The sequence below is a fragment of the Neovison vison genome, chromosome 14 (genome assembly GCF_020171115.1).
Source record: "Neovison vison isolate M4711 chromosome 14, ASM_NN_V1, whole genome shotgun sequence".
Taxonomy (NCBI): Eukaryota; Metazoa; Chordata; class Mammalia; order Carnivora; family Mustelidae; genus Neogale; species Neogale vison.
In genome coordinates, this window is record NC_058104.1 from 24,816,227 (window position 1) to 24,834,278 (window position 18,052).

The 18,052-nt window shown below is 48.1% G+C and overlaps 1 protein-coding gene across 2 annotated transcripts in view; it reads right to left on the reverse strand.

Moving 5' to 3' along the window:
- Window positions 1-18,052, reverse strand: part of TXNDC11 (thioredoxin domain containing 11) — a 59,362-nt gene that overhangs the window by 3,200 nt on the left and 38,110 nt on the right. For both annotated transcript variants that reach the window (XM_044233399.1, XM_044233400.1), the window contains 6 exons: window positions 17,155-17,267; window positions 14,600-14,800; window positions 8,654-9,446; window positions 5,774-5,916; window positions 5,336-5,445; window positions 1,667-1,747 (listed from right to left, as the gene is read on the reverse strand). In XM_044233399.1, coding sequence (XP_044089334.1) covers window positions 1,667-1,747; window positions 5,336-5,445; window positions 5,774-5,916; window positions 8,654-9,446; window positions 14,600-14,800; window positions 17,155-17,267 — 1,441 coding nt within the window. The remainder of the gene's footprint in view (window positions 1-1,666; window positions 1,748-5,335; window positions 5,446-5,773; window positions 5,917-8,653; window positions 9,447-14,599; window positions 14,801-17,154; window positions 17,268-18,052) is intronic.

Sequence of the window (18,052 nt, forward strand, 5' to 3'; positions counted from 1 at the left end):
TTGGCCCATTTACGCCCTCTGAGCATGCCAACACTCAACTTGGACCAGCTGACAAGGAGCTTACTTCATTTCTGACTACTCTTTATTTTTAGGAATTAAGAAAAATTCCATTCCTGAGCAGGAAGGCTTTCGTTTCCCAAGCTCTGCATGTTCACAAAGAGCGGGACACTCTCCTCACATCCGTTATGTACCTTCTAGACTTTTCCGGGGTGCAGAGCTGCAGGAGCACCCACGCTCATCCCACAGTGACCGCCTCCGCCGGCTTTCCGACAAAGGCTTCGTCCCCCACACAGCCCGACTCAGTCTCCCAAACGCACAATTCTGTGTGTCTCTTTCAATGCGCACTCCGGAGTTCTAGCTGCTGAGAATGTCTCCATGCAAAGGCTCATGCTGGGTGTTATGACTTTACCACCTTCCCAAACTATGTTTGAAATTCCAAAACCATGCTTCACTGAACTTCGTGCCTGACCTCCACCCCGCACAGATGAAACTGTTAGGATTACCGCCCAGGATCCCTTGAACGTGTGGCACTTTAAATGCTTCTTAGAAGGAAAGAGGTTCATCACAACAGTTAACAGAACAGGATGAGTCACACTCTGTTTTTAGTGTGTGATGTGACAGGACCCTACCACCCCAGAAGTATTCCAGCAAAAATTCCTTGACATTAAGAGGAAAAAACAAGGAAATGATTCAATCTCTAGGAAGGAAGCACTCTCCTGGAGACACAGAAAGCATGCCAGTGGCTACAATGAACGGAAGAAGTGAGCGCAGGGGATGAGAACAGGAGACATCACATGCGGGACTCAGGAACCTCACTGAAATAATCCTGCAAATGCTTCCCCCTGGAAAGATACCGTCAAAGCCGCATGACTGGTCCCCGAAGACCCATTCTTTTATCAACAAAAGGGAATCTTTTTAAACAGGGGAAGTACATCTGGTTTATCCGGCTTTCAAAGGCCAAGAGTTAATTTCCCCTTTAGTGAAATATCCACATCCAACATTTACTAATTGCCAAGTCAAGCCGTCCCCTTTGCTTATGTCCCATCCCTGTCTGCTGGGCTTTCAAGGTAGCTGCTGTCATCAGCGGAGGTTGGAGTCTGCTTAGACAAATGTGAAGACATCAAAGTGACAGCCCCAGGGCAGAAGTCTGCACACCTGGGGAGAAGGCTCCTTGAATCCCGGGAATAGGGTACGGTGGGGAGGAGAGTCTCCATTTCCAACTTGCACAACGGACAAGGTCGTCATCAGCAGGTCCCAGCGGAAAAGGGACACATATGAAAGCCTGGGGCAGGCAGGGCCTGACATCCTGGGGCTCAACAATGAGCACGTGTCCTGCCCCCCACTGTGAATGTGGGCCTTTGCTTTGCACCCACTGTAGGTTCTTAAGGTCAAGAAGGCAAACAAATTCTGATGGCCACATTCATATGCGTGAGAACACACACTCTGAGAGGGGCAAAGTTCTTACCAAAACCACATCTGAGCTTGTGACGCCAAAGCCCTTTTATTCTTGGTCCCCAAGGGCACATTTTTTGAACAATATATTTTATTCAAAACAGTTTAGTAATAGGTAATGATTTGCATTTCACTTCTGTGAAGAACCTTAAACACATTTCATTTTCAGCAGAAGAATCCCATCTGCCCAAATATAGAAAAAAATCAGCTTTACCTGTTGCAGGGAAAAAATAAGACAGTGGGAAGACGGTCAACCATAAATTCCCAAGGAAGGTCGTTTTGAGACACATCAATCCTGGAAAAGGGAAAGATGAAAAAAATTAAGGATCAGCCCAAGATACTCCAACCTGAAATAACCTTCTCCAATAATAGAAGAGCCTGGAACACTTTCTGTGGCCACACTGACCAGCCCCTCTGAGTGGTGCACGACCAACACAAGCTGGTTGCAACTCAGGCAAGAAGAACCAATGCTTCCAGAACATGCCACTTTCCACTGTACTTGTGGAGTGGAAGTGACATGTCCTGAGAGTAAAAATGAGCTTCCCCAAAAAACAGTACAAAACAGAACACCTCACTGGCACTTCAGGAGCAGTCCACCCACCTGACAGGGCCTGGTCAAGTACTTTAATCCCTGAATCAGCTCTGGAAAAAGGAAATCACTGCGCAAAATACAGCCTCTGAAGACATAAGAAAGCTGGAAAATAAAGACTACACACTATTTTATATTTTGTAAGTCTGGATGGGGCCAAAAAACCTTTATTTTTTTTAGAAGATTTTAGATTAATTTTCTAACACAGAAAATGATACCTTTGCTCAATTACCCCACCCTGTGCTTTATTAGTATTGAAGGAGGCAGCGGTCCCTCCTGTAGCCCGCACTTGGCTAAGTGCAGCAGCCCCCACCCCAGCCCACAGGAATCGCTCAGGCAGTGCAGAAACAAACAAACAAACAAGAAAACACCCTAGAAGGAGGGAGCAGACCGTGGAGGGCCACTTGGCCAGGTGGCTCCAATGTCCGTCATCACAAACAATGCATACAAATGATGGCAAATTTTTGAATCATTAACTTGACAGAAGTTTCCAGAAAGCATAATGGGGGAGTGGGAATGAATCAGTGCCACGCATCTGTCCAGAAGGATGGCGGAATTATAATGGTTTTAAACAACTGAACAAAACAGCGCTCCTGCCTCTGCCTGGGACAGCCCACGTAAAATTTAAACAAGTGACACTGAACGCTTTCGTTATCATCAAATGCTTTTCTTCTCCTGAGTGTTACTTCAAAAAAGCAAGTAAGATTGAAAGAGAAACATTATCATTAACATCCACTCAGAATTCCACTGGGCTAGTCGGGACCTTCTTTCTGGGATTCGCATTCGGGCTTGGTGTGCAAACCTCCAGGACATGACGAGCAGCGCTCAGACGTTTCATATGCGACTCCTTTCAATTAATGATGTGAAAAGCATTGTTCTAATAAATGGGTCAACATTCCATCACACTCGAAGCCCCAAGGTACTTAACTGTTGCTCTCCTGCTACAACGACTGGCTCAGCTCCTCTCCAAGTCCTAGTTCCTTAATTCCCCAAAGTGAAATTAACTGGGGCAAAACTGCGTAAACATTTTTGTACTTTCCTACAAATGTTGCTAACATGCTTTCTAAAAAGGTTACGCCCGGGTGGCTCAGTGGGTTAAGGCCTTTGCTTTCGGCTCAGGTCATGATCCCACCGTCATGGGATCGAGCCCCACATCGGGCTCTCTGCTCAGCAGGGAGCCTGCTTCCCCCTCTCTCTCTCTGCCTGCCTCTCTGCCTACTTGTGATCTCTCTCTGTCAAAAAAATAAATAAAATCTTTTTAAAAAATAAAAATAAAAAATAAAAAGTTTACGCCCAATTCAAGACCTAGGTCTGACATTGCCAACCTCACTTTATCAACACAAGATGCTGTCACTTAAAAGCAACTGTTACTAAGTGTAAATGATACTTTGTTATTGTTCTCATTTACATTTATTAGACTGTCATCTCCACACTTAAGTTTATTTATACTCTCCTCCTCCAGGAGAGACCTCCCCAAGTCTTTTCTTCCCCCAGGAGTCCCTCCCAGCTGTGACTCCCCCTGCCCCCCCCCGATGGTTTTTCACTGTGGTAAAATACACACAGAATGTCCCAGCCTGACCACTTCCGAGCCCAGAGCTGCGCAGTGGGAAGTGCACTCATAATGGGGCGCAGCCATCCCCATCACCCAGCTCCGCAACCATTTGTTCATCCTGCAAAGCAGAGACTCTCTACCGCTCAACAGCCCCCACTCGCCGCCACACCGACCATCTACTTTCTGTCTCTGGGACTCTGACTCTTCTGGGGGCCTCACAACCTGGCCATCACACAGCAGGTGTCTTTCTTTCTTTTTTTTTTTTTTTTTGGAAGATTTTATTTTTTGAAGATTTTATTTATTTGAGAGAGAGAAAATGTGTGAACACAAGCAGGGGCAAGCAGGGGCAGAGGCGAAGCAGACACCCCACTGAGCAGGGAGCACTGAACCTTGCTTGATTCCAGGACCCCGAGATCATGACCTGAGCTAAAGGCAGATGCTGAACCGACTGAGCCCTCCACCCCCTCCCAGCGCCCATGCCCTTTTGTATCTCTGTACTTCATTTAGGACCGAGTCCTCAAGGTTCATTCACACTATAGCAGGTGTCAGAATGTTCCTCTTTTCAAGGCTAAAGAACATTCCCCTGTGCAGACAGATCGCATTCTCTTCTTGGCACTTCCTTAAACCTTTGTTCCTTCTCAGGGTCTGGAGTATGAGCACCTGATTCTGAGTCCTGTTCCCTCACTTACAGGCTGTGTGACTCTGGGCAAATTACCTACCCTCTCTGTGACTCAGTTGCCTCCTCAGTAAAAAGAGATCCTAAGACCTGCTTCACTGAGTGCTCCAGCAAGCAGGTCACGTTAACATGTATACAGAGAAATCTCGCGGCACACAGTAGCTCCTCAAATCTGGCTCTAACCACCAGTTACAGCAGATCCAGTGGGTGAAACACAGATGCTGTAAAATATAGCTACTGTTCTTTTTTAAAGCCTACTTTCTTCATTTCGCTCATTGAGCCCTTTCCTAATGGAATCTGTTCGTCTTTAATTATTTTTTGTAACTGCTTCACTTTGCAAAGTTTCCATCTCTCTCTCAAAGGAACGAGCAAACCCAGTACTCTTTGTTCTGATATTCTGTCCTATGATTTAATCTTTTATGTTTAATTCTGTCTGGAAGGCTAAAGTCTAATCAAGCCCTGCCCCAAACAGTTTAGTACCTTTTCCAAAAATTCTTCCTTTGACGCTTGTTTTTTACAAAACAAGGATTTAAAAATTGTTTTGCTTAGTACAGAGGCCACATCCAGTTACCACCAAAATAAAAAAATTAGAACACATAGATATCAACCAATCCTTCCTCCTAATTTCAAGAGTGAGGAGGGAAACCAGACCTGGCGGAGAGATTTACTCCAGGTCCCAGGGCCGGTTGGCAGCACATTGGGCACTGGGCCCCCTTCCCCTGTGCCAAGGCCGCAGCGCATGGAAGTCGGGGGGCACCCTTCCCATGTTCTGGAGAGTCGGCCAATGTGGGGGTTGTCCTAGCAACCAGGTCAGCGCTGCTCCCACACTCAGCCTCCCTGAATTCAATCAGGGCTAAACACACTCGACACCATGGAAAGAACACTCAGAACGCATCAGGAAAGCTTTGGTCTCAGCGAGGTTTTGCTCATGGCTTCAAACTGACAATTCAATCACAGCAAGTCTTACCCAAGGTTAGCGAACAGCGGGCAGACCCCTGCAAACCATATGGCTAGGCTGTAAGGAGGGAAGACGGGCACAGGCCTGAAGCGCCGCAGGCTCCCTTACCTCGCCACAGTGAATGTATCCGTCGGAAGGAGGCGAGCGAGCTGGATAAAGACATGATTGAGGGATGGACAGAAGCCGCACCATGGAGCGTAATAAAGCAGCAAAACGTCCTGGGGGAGGGAAAGATGGCTGTTACTGGCCCTAGGAAATGGGCTCACATCCTCACTGTGCTCAGTACCCAGCAGGCATTCAACAAATGCTGCTTATGCACCAACTGTGAAAAATTTCATTTTTAGATCTTTTCAATTATGTGCTTTCTTTAAGGACTTTTTGCAGTTAGAAAACCAGCATGTAACTCATGCATGTTGTGCGAAAAGACTGCCATGTGATTAACGTGCATATCAAACCTGAAGGCTCGCCCCACAACCCTGGGTGGCTCTGGGGATTATTTCAATAGGGAGCTATGGTGTGCTTTCTGCCTCTCCCCTGATTCCATACCTGTTTTTGAAGGACCACTTCCCAAAAGGTATCAGTTGTCACTTCAGTGATTAGATGCTGAGAAGGGAACTGGGCAGAGTCACTTCCAATGAGATGCCTTTTCAAGGGACTGTAGAGAACGCTGAAGTTTTGAATAAAAGACTCTAAAAATAAAGAGAAAATGAGATCAGCTCTTCGCCAAGTATGGGGAGAGTAGCTGGCCTACTTTAAAGGCTACATTTAAAAAACCGGGCTGGCTTCGCAGGCTTACATTTTTAACACTTCACCTGCAGGTAAAACCCTGATCACAGCTGCCCGACGCGGCACGGGAACAAAACACTATGCAGTGTCAGATGCTCTGGTATTTACAGACTAGGAATTCTCATTTTTTTTGCTCACGGGATCGGTCCACAGATAAGACACCTGAGACTGCAAACATCATCATGCCACAATCTTTAAGAGATTTCAACCTACAATCCCAAGACCTCTGAACATCACTACAAAGACAGCTACTACGCAAGCTGCCGCTAGTGGACAGGTGTCTCTCGTGCTCATTAATTCAAGGACAGGGAGTTATGGAGCTGTGGTCTTTGTTTATTTGAGTTCTTCAAGCTTCCTTCTTGAAAGTTTAGGGAAAATAACTCAATTATATTTAGTGGGAAAACCTACAAATAAAACCCACATGCAATCCAAACACCTAACTTGACCTGACAGCTTTCCCCTCCCCATAAACTCCACTGTCCTCAGCATGCTTGGTTGTCTGTCTGAAGCAGGACTGATCGGCTGCATTCTCCCTTCTTTCTCCTTCTAACTCTCTCTCCCTCTTGAGGTCCTGATCAACACTGATGTGTGTTCCACACAGGGAGGAGGAAGTGAAGGGTGGCACACGCATACTAAAGACAGGTCACCGTCGGCATTGGAGTTACTTACTTGGCTAAGTTTCTGAAACTTAAAACCAAAAATTCTCTCCTCATGTGAACAAACCCTAAATCCCTAAACTGGCCCAGAGAAGCTGACTGAAGAGTCAACTCTGCAAACCAACGACACACAGGCATTTTTTAATGAGGACCCTTTGAATGTCACCAACTATAGGACAAAAAAAAAAAAAAAAAACTGCACTAGATGTATGTTGCAGAGTAGATAGAGAAGATCACAAGAAATCTGAAGAAGCCTTCTTTCAGAAGACCCTAAATTCAAATTGAACATCATTATGAGCTCACTGAATGTTAAGTGTATTACTGAATGGAATTATGAAGTCCAGTGAACAACCCTCTAAAAACGGGCTTGTTTCACTTTAACAAAATTCGGGGAGGGGTGGTACCTAGGTGGCTCAGTCGGTTAAGCATCTGCCTTCTGCCCAGGTCATGATCTCAGGGTCCTGATCTCAGGGTCCTGGGATGGAGCCCAGCATCGGGATCCCTGCTCAGTGGGGAGCCTGCTCTCCCTCTCCTCACCCCCACCCCCCAGCTTGTGCTCTCTCTTGCTATCTCTAATAAGCAAATAAAAAAACCTTAAAAAAAAAAAAAAGGAACAGAAAGAAAACTTGGTCTACTAAAATGTAACTTTAGAAAACACAAATCAAGGGGCGCCTGGGTGGCTCAGTGGGTTAAAGTATCTGCCTTCGGCTCAGGTCATGATCCCCGGGTCCTGGGATCGAGCCCCAAATCGAGCTGTCTGCTGAGCTGGAAGCCTGCTTCCTCCTCTCTTTACCTGCCTCTCTGCCTACTTGTGATCTCTGTCAAATAAATAAAATCTTAAAAAAAAAAAGAGAGAGAAAACACAAATCAGGAGCAATTTGTAGTATAGATACAGAATGCAGTTCAGAGAGGGACTGGTCACAGGGTTCCTCTGAACACTTAAGAGCATCACGTTTATAATATATAATTTGACATTATGTAAATCAACATTTACATAAGCCTCTCCAAAAGTGTCAAATATCAGAAACAAGCTTCACCTGGGCTTAAAAGAAGACAGCTCAAAGGACTATTATTTAGGGGTCTTTGAGTTTACTCTTGCTTTCATACCTTCTAAAACTTGGAAATAAAAGGTTTCCCTCCCTACGGAATTCCTCCTGTCTCCATTTGGCAAACACTGACTTTCCCTGGGTTTCCACTGAGGCTGAACTAACACGGCTTTTGAATTCTCACTTCCTTGTGTGGACATCAAGGATGTCAGCTAAGCCCTGGGAACAGGACAGTGTGGGTTAGTTTACTGATGCTGCCAAGCGCCAAGGGCAAGTTCGCGATGCTTTCCCAGAATGGGCACCCCCACCCGCAAAGTGGTTTCTGCTGGTTTGCAACAGACACTTGTTTACTGCACTTGACACTTGTCTGTTACAATCTAGGAACCCAAGGTCAGAGCAGCATTTCTCAAGGAGGTAAAAACAGCAACTGAGCAAACTGGGTCTAATGGCCTTGATACTTGTACATCCAGACCTGAGACCAAAGGGAGGGCAGGTGGTTCTACGTTTCACCACTTCCTGTTTAAGCTCTTTTAGAATGGCGCTGCCCTGGGGGTCCTGTTCATCAGCTCCCTAGGACGCTCCCAGCACAACAGCTCTCCACCCCACTGCCCTTCCTGCAGCCAGGGGCCCACCCCACGCAGCTCACTCCAACTCAGAAACGGGACAGGCACTGCCCATCTGGAATGTTGGGCTCCTATCCCCCCCAGGGGTTACATAACAAACTTATCCCAAATGGGGAGTTAGGAAGTTTCTGTTCCCTTTAATAGACAAAATTAGCTTCTTTTAAAATGGTGACCAAATACAGTCTAAAGATTTCAAGTGAGCTACAGAACTGACATCCCCCCAAGACTAAAGGTACTGAGATCCCTGGATACAAGTTACCGGCATTAAGTTAAGCAATACTCGTTATGTTTGGGGAAGGAAACTGCCCACAGTACCTAGGGTGAGCTTCCTAAGGGCTTGTTTTGGATCCAAGATATAGTGAGACTCTTCTTTCACATCAACAATTGCGGCAAACTCCTTCACCCGAGTGGCGCTCGGAGCCCCCAGCCTCTCTGCATATAACCAAAATAAATTTGAATCCAAAAGGTAGATGTTCAGGGTCTTGTTTGTTCTGCAGCTCAGGCCTGTGAAGTCTGTGCTACTCACGTCCACTTCAGGAAAGAGATACCTGTTCTCCTCAATGTGAGGAACGGAGCCTGGGGGGTCGGCCTCACATTTCTTCTCGAGGGAAGAAAGCGCGATGGTCGGGGTTTCAAAGACACTGTGTCCAGCATCAATGAAGCCCGTCACGGCCCTGTTTATAGTCCTGCAACATGCAGTGTAGTAGCTGAAGGGGCTGTAGGAACTCAGAAAATTGCTGCACTCGATGCTGCCCGACGCCACGTGATAAAAGGTCTGCTCCTTGAGGTAGAAAGAATCCAGAGCTGCCGCCATCTCGAAAAAGCTGCACTGCGGCATGCCCACCGAGCTGGGCCGGACGCCTCCCGTGGTCTGATTGACACACAGCTCACAGACGTTGTGGGTCCTGGAGACGGAGTGCCAGTGGGGCAGCACCACGGTGTTACAGCAGGGGGACGCCGTGATCAGCGGTGGCTCCGGCAGCTGCGCGGGGGGCTCAGGCGCCAGCGGCCTGAACACCGGGCCGTCCACTCGCCGCAGGTGCTGAAGAAGCCGCTCCACCACCTGGTCCCCATGACAGTTGCTGTACTCCAAGGCCACTTCGGTGATCTGAAACACAGGGCAGAGCCATGAGACGCGCAGCCATGGCGGAAGGAGAGACCCGCGGCCGATGGGTCCGGAGAGCCCCTTGGTCTGATTCACAAGAAGCTCCGGCCGGCTCTTCCTCTCCCTGCATCCAAGAGGAAACCAGTACACCACGAGCTATTCAGGAAGAGGCTTGGATTATCTTTCAGAACATGTCACTCTCTTAATAGTGAGCCAACTGTGTAGAGCAGGAGGGGGCCTCAGAGGCAGACGTCTCCATCCACCACGAGACAAGAGCCAAGCTCCCCCTGCGACGTACCTCGAGGCTGAGGGGCCAGAGACACATTTTAAATCTCAGCTCCCAGGTGAGTGCATTTGCCTTCAGGGCTTTGTAACTCTCCCACAGGGATGATGTCTTCTTTCTTCACCCTCACTAACGGTCTGAACACGTCCCAAACACCTAATGAGTAGGTCACAGTATTTCAAGCAATCCTGTTTCCAAATAAACACCCACCTCACAGGAGGCTTCAAATTCAACCTGCTCCAAACCACACTCATCCATCCTGCCCTCCCCCATCACATCCCCCTCCCCCGGAGAAATCAGCATCACAGAGTGGGAACGGCTATCCCTCAAGCCCACCACCTTGGACTTCAGCAACAAAGCCCGCCCCTTCCTTCGAGTCCCCACGGCCTCAGTTCAGGCCTTCAGTTGTCACAGAACACCACAGCATGCTCTCCCCTGCTTGCTTGGCCTCCACACTGTCACTACTGATTTTAAAATTACCACCCTAGGGGCGCCTGGGTGGCTCAGTGGGTTGAGCCTCTGCCTTCGGCTCAGGTCATGATCCCAGCGTCCTCGGATAGAGCCCTGCATCGGGAAGGAGGGATCCTGCTTCCTCCACCCTTTGCCTGCCTCTCTGTCTACTTGTGATCTCTGCCTGTCAAATAAATAAATAAAACCTTTAAAAAATAAAATAAAATAAAATAAAATTACCACCCTAAGCACAGCACTCTTCTGCCGAATGACATTCAATGGCTCCCTACTACCCGGATGATACAACTTGACACAGTCGCCTGCATCTGCCTTTCCGGTGTCGTCCCACCCTCTTTAGAGCAGGCCTGGCCAGGACCTCCTCCATCCGACACACCTCAGTACTGCCCCCAGGCCCAGCAGCAGGGTGGCTGCTTCAGGAGAGCTAATGCCCCTGCACCCTACCTCACCTGGGAGCTCTGCTCTGTATCTTCAAGGCCCCCAAGCCCTTCCCACAGTCTCACAAGTGTCTGCTGAGACAGCCCTCCCCCCAGCAAGCTTAGAGACCCTCATGGGTTAGGACCCTGCTGGATTTCTCCTGTTCTCCCCAGAGCCAGGGACAGAACAAATGCCCAAGATATGGGGAATGAATGGCATCTCGGGGTAACATACACATCCCCACATCCTAGGGAGAGTAACAGCTTTCCCCTCAGGTCAGTATCAGCCTGATGAGATTCACATTTCATTCTGTTTCCAAACTGAACACCTTTTACTACCCTCCCCAGGTCCATAAGAAAAACAAGCAAGTCATTATAATCCAAAGGCATTTACTCCATCTACTCTCTAAAACAGAATCACGTGCTAACTTGGATCAAATCTTGCCACTTATTTAAAAGGTGTTAAATCACTCGGGATTTTGTTTCATGAAAGTCTGTGTGTGTGTGTACGCATGCGTGCGCGCAAAGCCATTTAATGAGTACTTTTCCAATTAAAAAAAAATCCCAATTCTATATATGGTATTCACAGAGATTGTTAATTCAAAACATATGCCTTTGTACAGAAAAATGAACGGAATAGTTCTCAGGCATAAAAAAAGACCACTTAAGAAGATAAACCAGTGTTTCATTTTCTTTCCTCCCCCCCCACCCCCCACCACAAAAACATCTCAGGCCTTTGTGGCTAAGGGTCTGACAGCACACCACACTCACAAGGTCAAGCCTGTATGATTCACAGGAGCCCAGCGGCCCTCTGGCCCCATCTGGCCACTGCCTGACACCCGAAGACACCATGGATTACCATTCCCACCCGTGCCCCCTGCCCCCCCAAAAAAAAAATCCCACAAAAATTCAAGTATTTATGCAATTTTTTTTTTACAAAAAGTCCAAGCAGGAGTATATTTACAGCAGCAGGAGTCCTTAAAAGGTCTTCTCAGCTCTTTTCACAACATTGCTCATAAGCAAAGAAGCCATATAAAGGATATTTTTAATTGAAGAAACTATTTTGTATAGAGTAATGCTCTTAAAATGAAAGGAATTCTTATCTTTCTCCTATAAACTGAACTGGTTTTTACTTTTATGCCTCTTCCACACACTGGGCAGTTGTGGAAAGGCGAGTCCAGTTCCATCTTCACATGTGAATCGCCTGAGGCCATACTTCATCTCCCAGGAACTAATAAGGAAAAATTGGCACATAATTTTAAATGTGCTATAAATGCTTTCTTCCATCTTCTTTCATCAGACAAATTTATAAGTCTGAACAAGACAACCATGACTTTGCCCACGAGGCTCGCACACCGTGAGCGCCTCACAGCCGCGCTGCGAGAGGCACACGGACTCCTCACTGGCCGCAGGGAGCAGCTCTGCAGAGACACAGGGGTCAGTGGCCTGATGCTGTGGTCTCCCGTGGGTGGGGGGCGTGCGTGTGTGTCAGCAGCTGCTGGGCCCAGACCGGGGCTCACAGTGGAGCCTGCACACAGCTGTCCTCTGGTTGGTCCCCGCCACACTCCCCACTATGGCTGCCTCAAAACCCACTGCCTGGCAAGCTCCAGTGCTAATAACCTCAGTGACGCTGACCTCTCTCCACCATGTCGGCTTCCTCAACCGCCTGCCCCAGTGGGCCTCCCACCTGGAGGCTTAAAGCATAAACTCTCCTGTGGTTGAGGAGCTGATGAGTTCAGAACCCAGCCTGGGAATGTCCAGGTGCGGTGTTCAGGCGACCCAAGCCTGAGGGTTTCCTTACCTCTCTGCTCACACACCCCACTTCCCATCCCCACCAGCGCCCAAGTTCCAGACTTTACTACTTCCCACACTCCTGGAGCAGTGCTGCCTGGAAAACGTGAATCATGGGAACACACAGCTCAGCTGACATCTCTCCTCTGTCAGTGTGACTGTGCTAGCCACGATTAACCCTGAAGTCCTCAAAGTCACACGCAACCGCCTCTCCTGTTCAGGCTTCTAATCTGGGTCTTCTCCAGGCTGCCCCTCTGGGGGCCATGCAACCCACACTACTTCCTAACCCCGAACTTGCAGGAACCTCGCCACTGCTGTGCCTCTGCTCAGGCTGTGCCTTCCCTTATGTTTCCCTCAACTCATCCACATCCTGGCCACCCTGAAAGTCTGTCCCCCACACCTGCCCTGCCCACAGCCTCTCCTAATCTCGCCCCTGGCTGCCCTTAGCTTTCTGGGACACAGCCCTCTCTCCTTCAATTCCTCCTGAGCGGGGCCTGGGGCTGACCGTCCTCCACCCTGCATTAATTAAAAGCAAGCCGCTGCCGCCCTCCTGAACAAGCCTCTGAGACCGTGAAAGTAAGGCTGCGTCTTCTCCATCTTTCTCACCCACAGCTCCCTGACACAGTGCTCCATAAACACTTGCTAAAATGATCTCAAAGGAAGAGGGAAATGTACTGCACAGAACACTTTACTTGGCTACGTAATTCATAATCTGCTGAGATGCCATCTGGTTTTCAACAATCTCAATCACACAGCGAGGTTAGGGAAATCCACTCATCTTGCAGTGACACTCTGAGCTCAGAGGAAAGGAGATACAGGAACAAAGTGATTTAACAAAAAAAAAAGAAGAGATGGAAGGGTTAGGGCAGAGGAGATGCTAAGCCAGGGAAAAAGGCAGAAAGCTAGCGTCCTCCTGCCAGAGGCCCAAATCCAACAACCCCCCAAACAGGGGAACTGGGCTCCAGTCACAAAACACTACCCCACCCAGGTCCCTGACTTGCCCAAATTAGACAAGACAGAATTCTCCACAAAGAAATTTTAAAAGTCAAAGTAAAAACCCCAAACTATAGCTGTGCCTTGGATGAAAACCCCACCTTTCCTACAAAGAGCCTTAAGGCCCTTAAGAGTAGATGCAGTAAAAGCCTAGGAAATTTGGAGAGTGTCTTAATTCATAAAATATTTGCGTAGTGACGATTTTCTTCAGGAAATAAGTCTTATTACTTCAAGTCCTCACTAATCAGAGAAAAAGAAACAAAAGCCATTTCATTTCTCTCCTTTCTTCCTCGAAGCCAGGGTAGCAGCAGGGATAACAACTTTCACAATGAGGCTCCGGAGTATCAAAGTCAGGGGCCTGGCTGGGCAAGATCCCTGAGCCCCTGTCGCCTCCAGGCAGACCACCAGGCTGACGCAGAGAGGCCCGGGGAGAGGCCGCGTCTGGTTAGCCGGGCCAGTGTTACAATGGCTGTCCGAAATTGGTTTGGGCCCATTAAGGGATCCTTGAGGGAAGCAAAAAATAAAACCCCCCAGTAAATCCAATTTAGCAATCCCAGGCACACGCTGGTAATTGTTATTACTCTAAGTGCCTCCAAATGATCCGCATATAAAACAAACTCACACCCGGAGAGAGTAGTGCACAGGGAAAAGCAGGAGGGAGGGGCAGACTCCTGACAGCTCTGTCTCTGGACACCGCTCTGCTTATCTTCACCACGGGAAAGGCTTAGAGAAACAGGGGAGCCCAATATCCCCACTGTTGTTCCCTGGCTGCCGGGTTGAGCACAGCCAGGGCTTGCCATCAGGCACCCCCACCGGACAACGGCGTCTCCAAGGCCACACTGAACCCTGCCTGTGCTGCTCTCCATCCCCTCTATCCCACTCCCCCAGTGGGTCATGGCGGGACGAGAGACATCTGGTCCTACCCTGGGGAGGCGCAGGCTGGTCATGCCTGTTCGCGCCAACTCCCCCAGACCCGAGCAGCTGTCAGTCAATGTGGCCAGCGAGGCGGCAGTGGGTCCCATCTGCGGCACACACTCTTCTCCTGCCCATTTATGGGAGAAGGAGTAACGCCACAGAAAGGCAGCTGCCACTCCTCGCAGGCTCTTGGATCCTGGTGGAAATCACTCTGAACGTGCAGTGAGACATCCAAGTTCATGAGGTTTACCTGCTCCCTAGGAGATAGCTTTTAACATCAGGACTCTTACCTCATCTATTAAAGGGTGGCTTTCGGCTAAAGGATTGAAAGGTACAAACACAAGAAGCGCAGGCCCCTTCTTCAGTTCATTGTTCAGCAGGAGGCTCTTGCCGCCGTGTGGCCGCAGCCATCGGAGGAGCGCCTCTCGATTTTCTAAGGCCCACTTATGGATGTTCTCTGCGGTGTAGCTGACCGCCTCCCTGGGAAAGACCTGCGGAGGACAACACAGGGAGGGCTGAAGGCAGGGCAGGCTCAAGAGGCCCCGACCACCCCACCGCCGCCCAGGTGCACACAAGACGACTCCAGGCCGTGACCTGCCCCGGCTCCTCCAGTCAGCGTTTCCTCCTAAGTGGCTGCAAAGAGCACGGGCAGCTCAGAGGGGCGACTCTCAGGTCACAGAGCCCTCCAGCTCCCTTCAGCAGACGCCTCAACCAAGGGGGAACTCTCCCGATCTGCTGCTGGCAACAGTGGCCTCTTCCACCCTGGCCAAGGGGAGCTATTACATTTTACTGGGTTCTTACAAAAGAATTATTGTAAAAGGATCAGTGAATACTCAAGGGAATGGAAGTTATAAAGTTGAGGATAATTTAGATTTTTACGCTGGTTCCTCAAAACTTGGCTCTTAATGGTGGGAGATGATACTCCTTAGGGCAGAGCTTTGTATCTGCATCTTCCAGCCACCTGTACCCCAGTGACTAGAAGAACACCTGGCACACAGCAGAACTCAACAAATACTTGAATGAATCCACGCATGACCTAGAACCTGTACAAAGCCACAGATCACCCTTACGTGTATGGAATGAAGCAAAGAGACACGTAGATTTTGTGCTCTGTTTAAAGTAAGTCAACATAAAGTAAAAAAAAATAAAAATAAAAAAAAAAAATAAAGTAAGTCAACATAAAATTATGTTTGGAAATTCCAATATGGCTCACTGGGTTTCAAATGAAACTCCCCAAAAAAAGTGCTTTGGAGGGCTCCACAAAATGAGATCTTTTATACTCTCCAAAACTGAGAATTAAACTGCCTCGTGACAAGGATGTCCACCGATTTTATTTGTTAAAATACTGGAATCCCAGTAGTATTTCATTTGATAAAAGGAATTCTGGGGCACCTGGGTGGCTCAGTGGGTTAAGTCTCTGCCTTGGGCTCAGATCACGATCTCAGGGTCCTGGGATTGAGCCCCCCATCGGGCTCTCTGCTCAACAGGGAGCCTGCTTTCCCCTCTCTCTGCCTGCCTCTCTGTCCACCTGTGATCTCTCTCTCTGTGTCAAATAAATAAAATCTTAAAAAAAAAAAACTATTAAAAGGAATTCTGCTAAATCAACCACCAACCTTCAGAACTACACACCTGAAGCAGTAAGCCCAGTGCGTCTGCCAGGGCCATTCCCACAGCCCCAGCTTCTCTCTGTTTTGTGCTCCTTCCTCAGTGCCCTCCCCTCTAAACCCATATGATGTATGTTGGTTGTGCAGCATGCTATAGGAGGAGGATGGAGGAAAAAGACCAACAGCGAAAGGAGAGAAGTAAGAAGCAGCTCAGGGGCACGAGGAGGATGGGCGGGTGGCAGAGAAACCAGCGAAGCAGTGACTCTCAAAGTGGGGACGGCAGGAGTTTGAAAAAACAAACTCAGACATCATAAACACATTTCTATTTGGAAATCACAAAAATACATCTGACTGCTGGAGTACAAATGACATGAAATACAGCATAGCATCTGGGCTCCTAGGGATTTGCAGAAGCCAGGGGGACCGGGAACCAAAGTGGTGCCCCGGAGAGGGACTACCAGTCCTCCCACAGGCATGAGACTTGCACGTCTAGTCAAGGGGAGCCCAGGTTCAGCGGGCTGGGTACACGGCTACACAGATCCCGGTCTTCACTAAACCGGTAAGTCACACACACTGTCACGGACATCGGAGACAGAATATACTTAAAAAAATAAACTCTGTGACAGGACCGAAGCAGCAGCAATACAGCAGAGGCAAAGGGCTACACGGGGCACAGGTCAGCTGCTCAGAAAGAGCTGAGCTGGGGCTGCTTCACCGAAAGCAAATGAAATCAGGGAGCAAAGACCATGGAAAACCAAGGGTCTCTGGGGCAAGAAGCCATCAGCTTCTCACTGTGACTTAACAAGAACCTCAAAATCCGTTTCATCAGCTAAGGAGAAGAGCATACCACATGATTACTCCTGATGAATGGAACAGATGAACGAAGAACATCGCCTAATGGAAGTTTCACCTCTGAGAACATTATGCCCAGAGTAACAATTCTCCAACAGAATCATCCTGCGATTTCATCCGAGGAGGAAAACAAACAAGGCTGCACCAAAGTCGAAGAATAAAAACAGAATCGCTGGATGTTACATCTGAGAGCCCGCTGATGCATGGGTTTGCACACGGGGACGCGGGCTCGAGTGTGGGGCTGCAGGAACTCTCGGTTTGCATATAAAATCACATACACTTTCCTAGGGAGAGTGCCCATAGATCTTATCCAATTCTCAAAGAAGTCCATGACCTAAACAAGGTTAAGAACCACTGCACTAATATAAATGTGATTTCAAAATACTTACAAGTGATGTGTTGAAATGTCTATGTAAATACACACTTCCAGATTGTACTAAGGATACCAGTTTCGCAAGATGTTTATTTGTGATAACCCCAAATCGTATTGTTCCTAGGTAATCTGAAACAGAAAATTTGCCTTTATTAAAGAAAAAGCCTATGCCTTAAAACAACCACAAAATGCAATGATCAAATCTTGATGCACAAATCCCCAGAGCAAAGCTCTTTTTGGTCACCTAGCCTAGGCAGAAAAGGAGGAGCTGGAGAACCCTCCTCCAGGAATAGACCTCACATATCCTCCTGAGTAACAACCCTGACAGCCCCGCACACTGTATCTGCCTGTGATGATGTGACCTCATCTCCTGTGACCCCGTGCCCCTTCTCATTTGCCTCACCTAGGGGTATGTTGTTCTGTCTGGACACTTCCACCGCTGGCTCCTCACCATTCAGACCTCAGCTCCAGCCCCACCTTCTCCAAGAAGCCTTCCCTGACCACCCCACCTTAAGGCAAATACTACGAGGACAAGTCCATAAGGGGAAACTGGGGCATCCTCTCTGCTCAAGCACTCTCTCTACCTTTACTCTATTTTTTAACAGCACTTATTAATATCTACATAATCTTGTTGATTTACTTTAATTTTCTTTGGTCCAACGTCCTCTTAACTTCTGTGATGTTAGAAACCTTATTTATTGCTACTACCCCAGCCCCTATCACAGTGGCCAGGCATCTAAGAGATCAATAAATATTGGTTAAATGAATGAACCTAAAATGTGCAAAGAACTCACAAAAATTAATAAGAAAAAAAAAAGCAGTTAAAAATGCGCAAACCACAGACAGAAAGTAAAAGGCTAATAATTACATGAAAACACACCAACCACCCTATTTCAGAAGAAAGCAAATTAAAA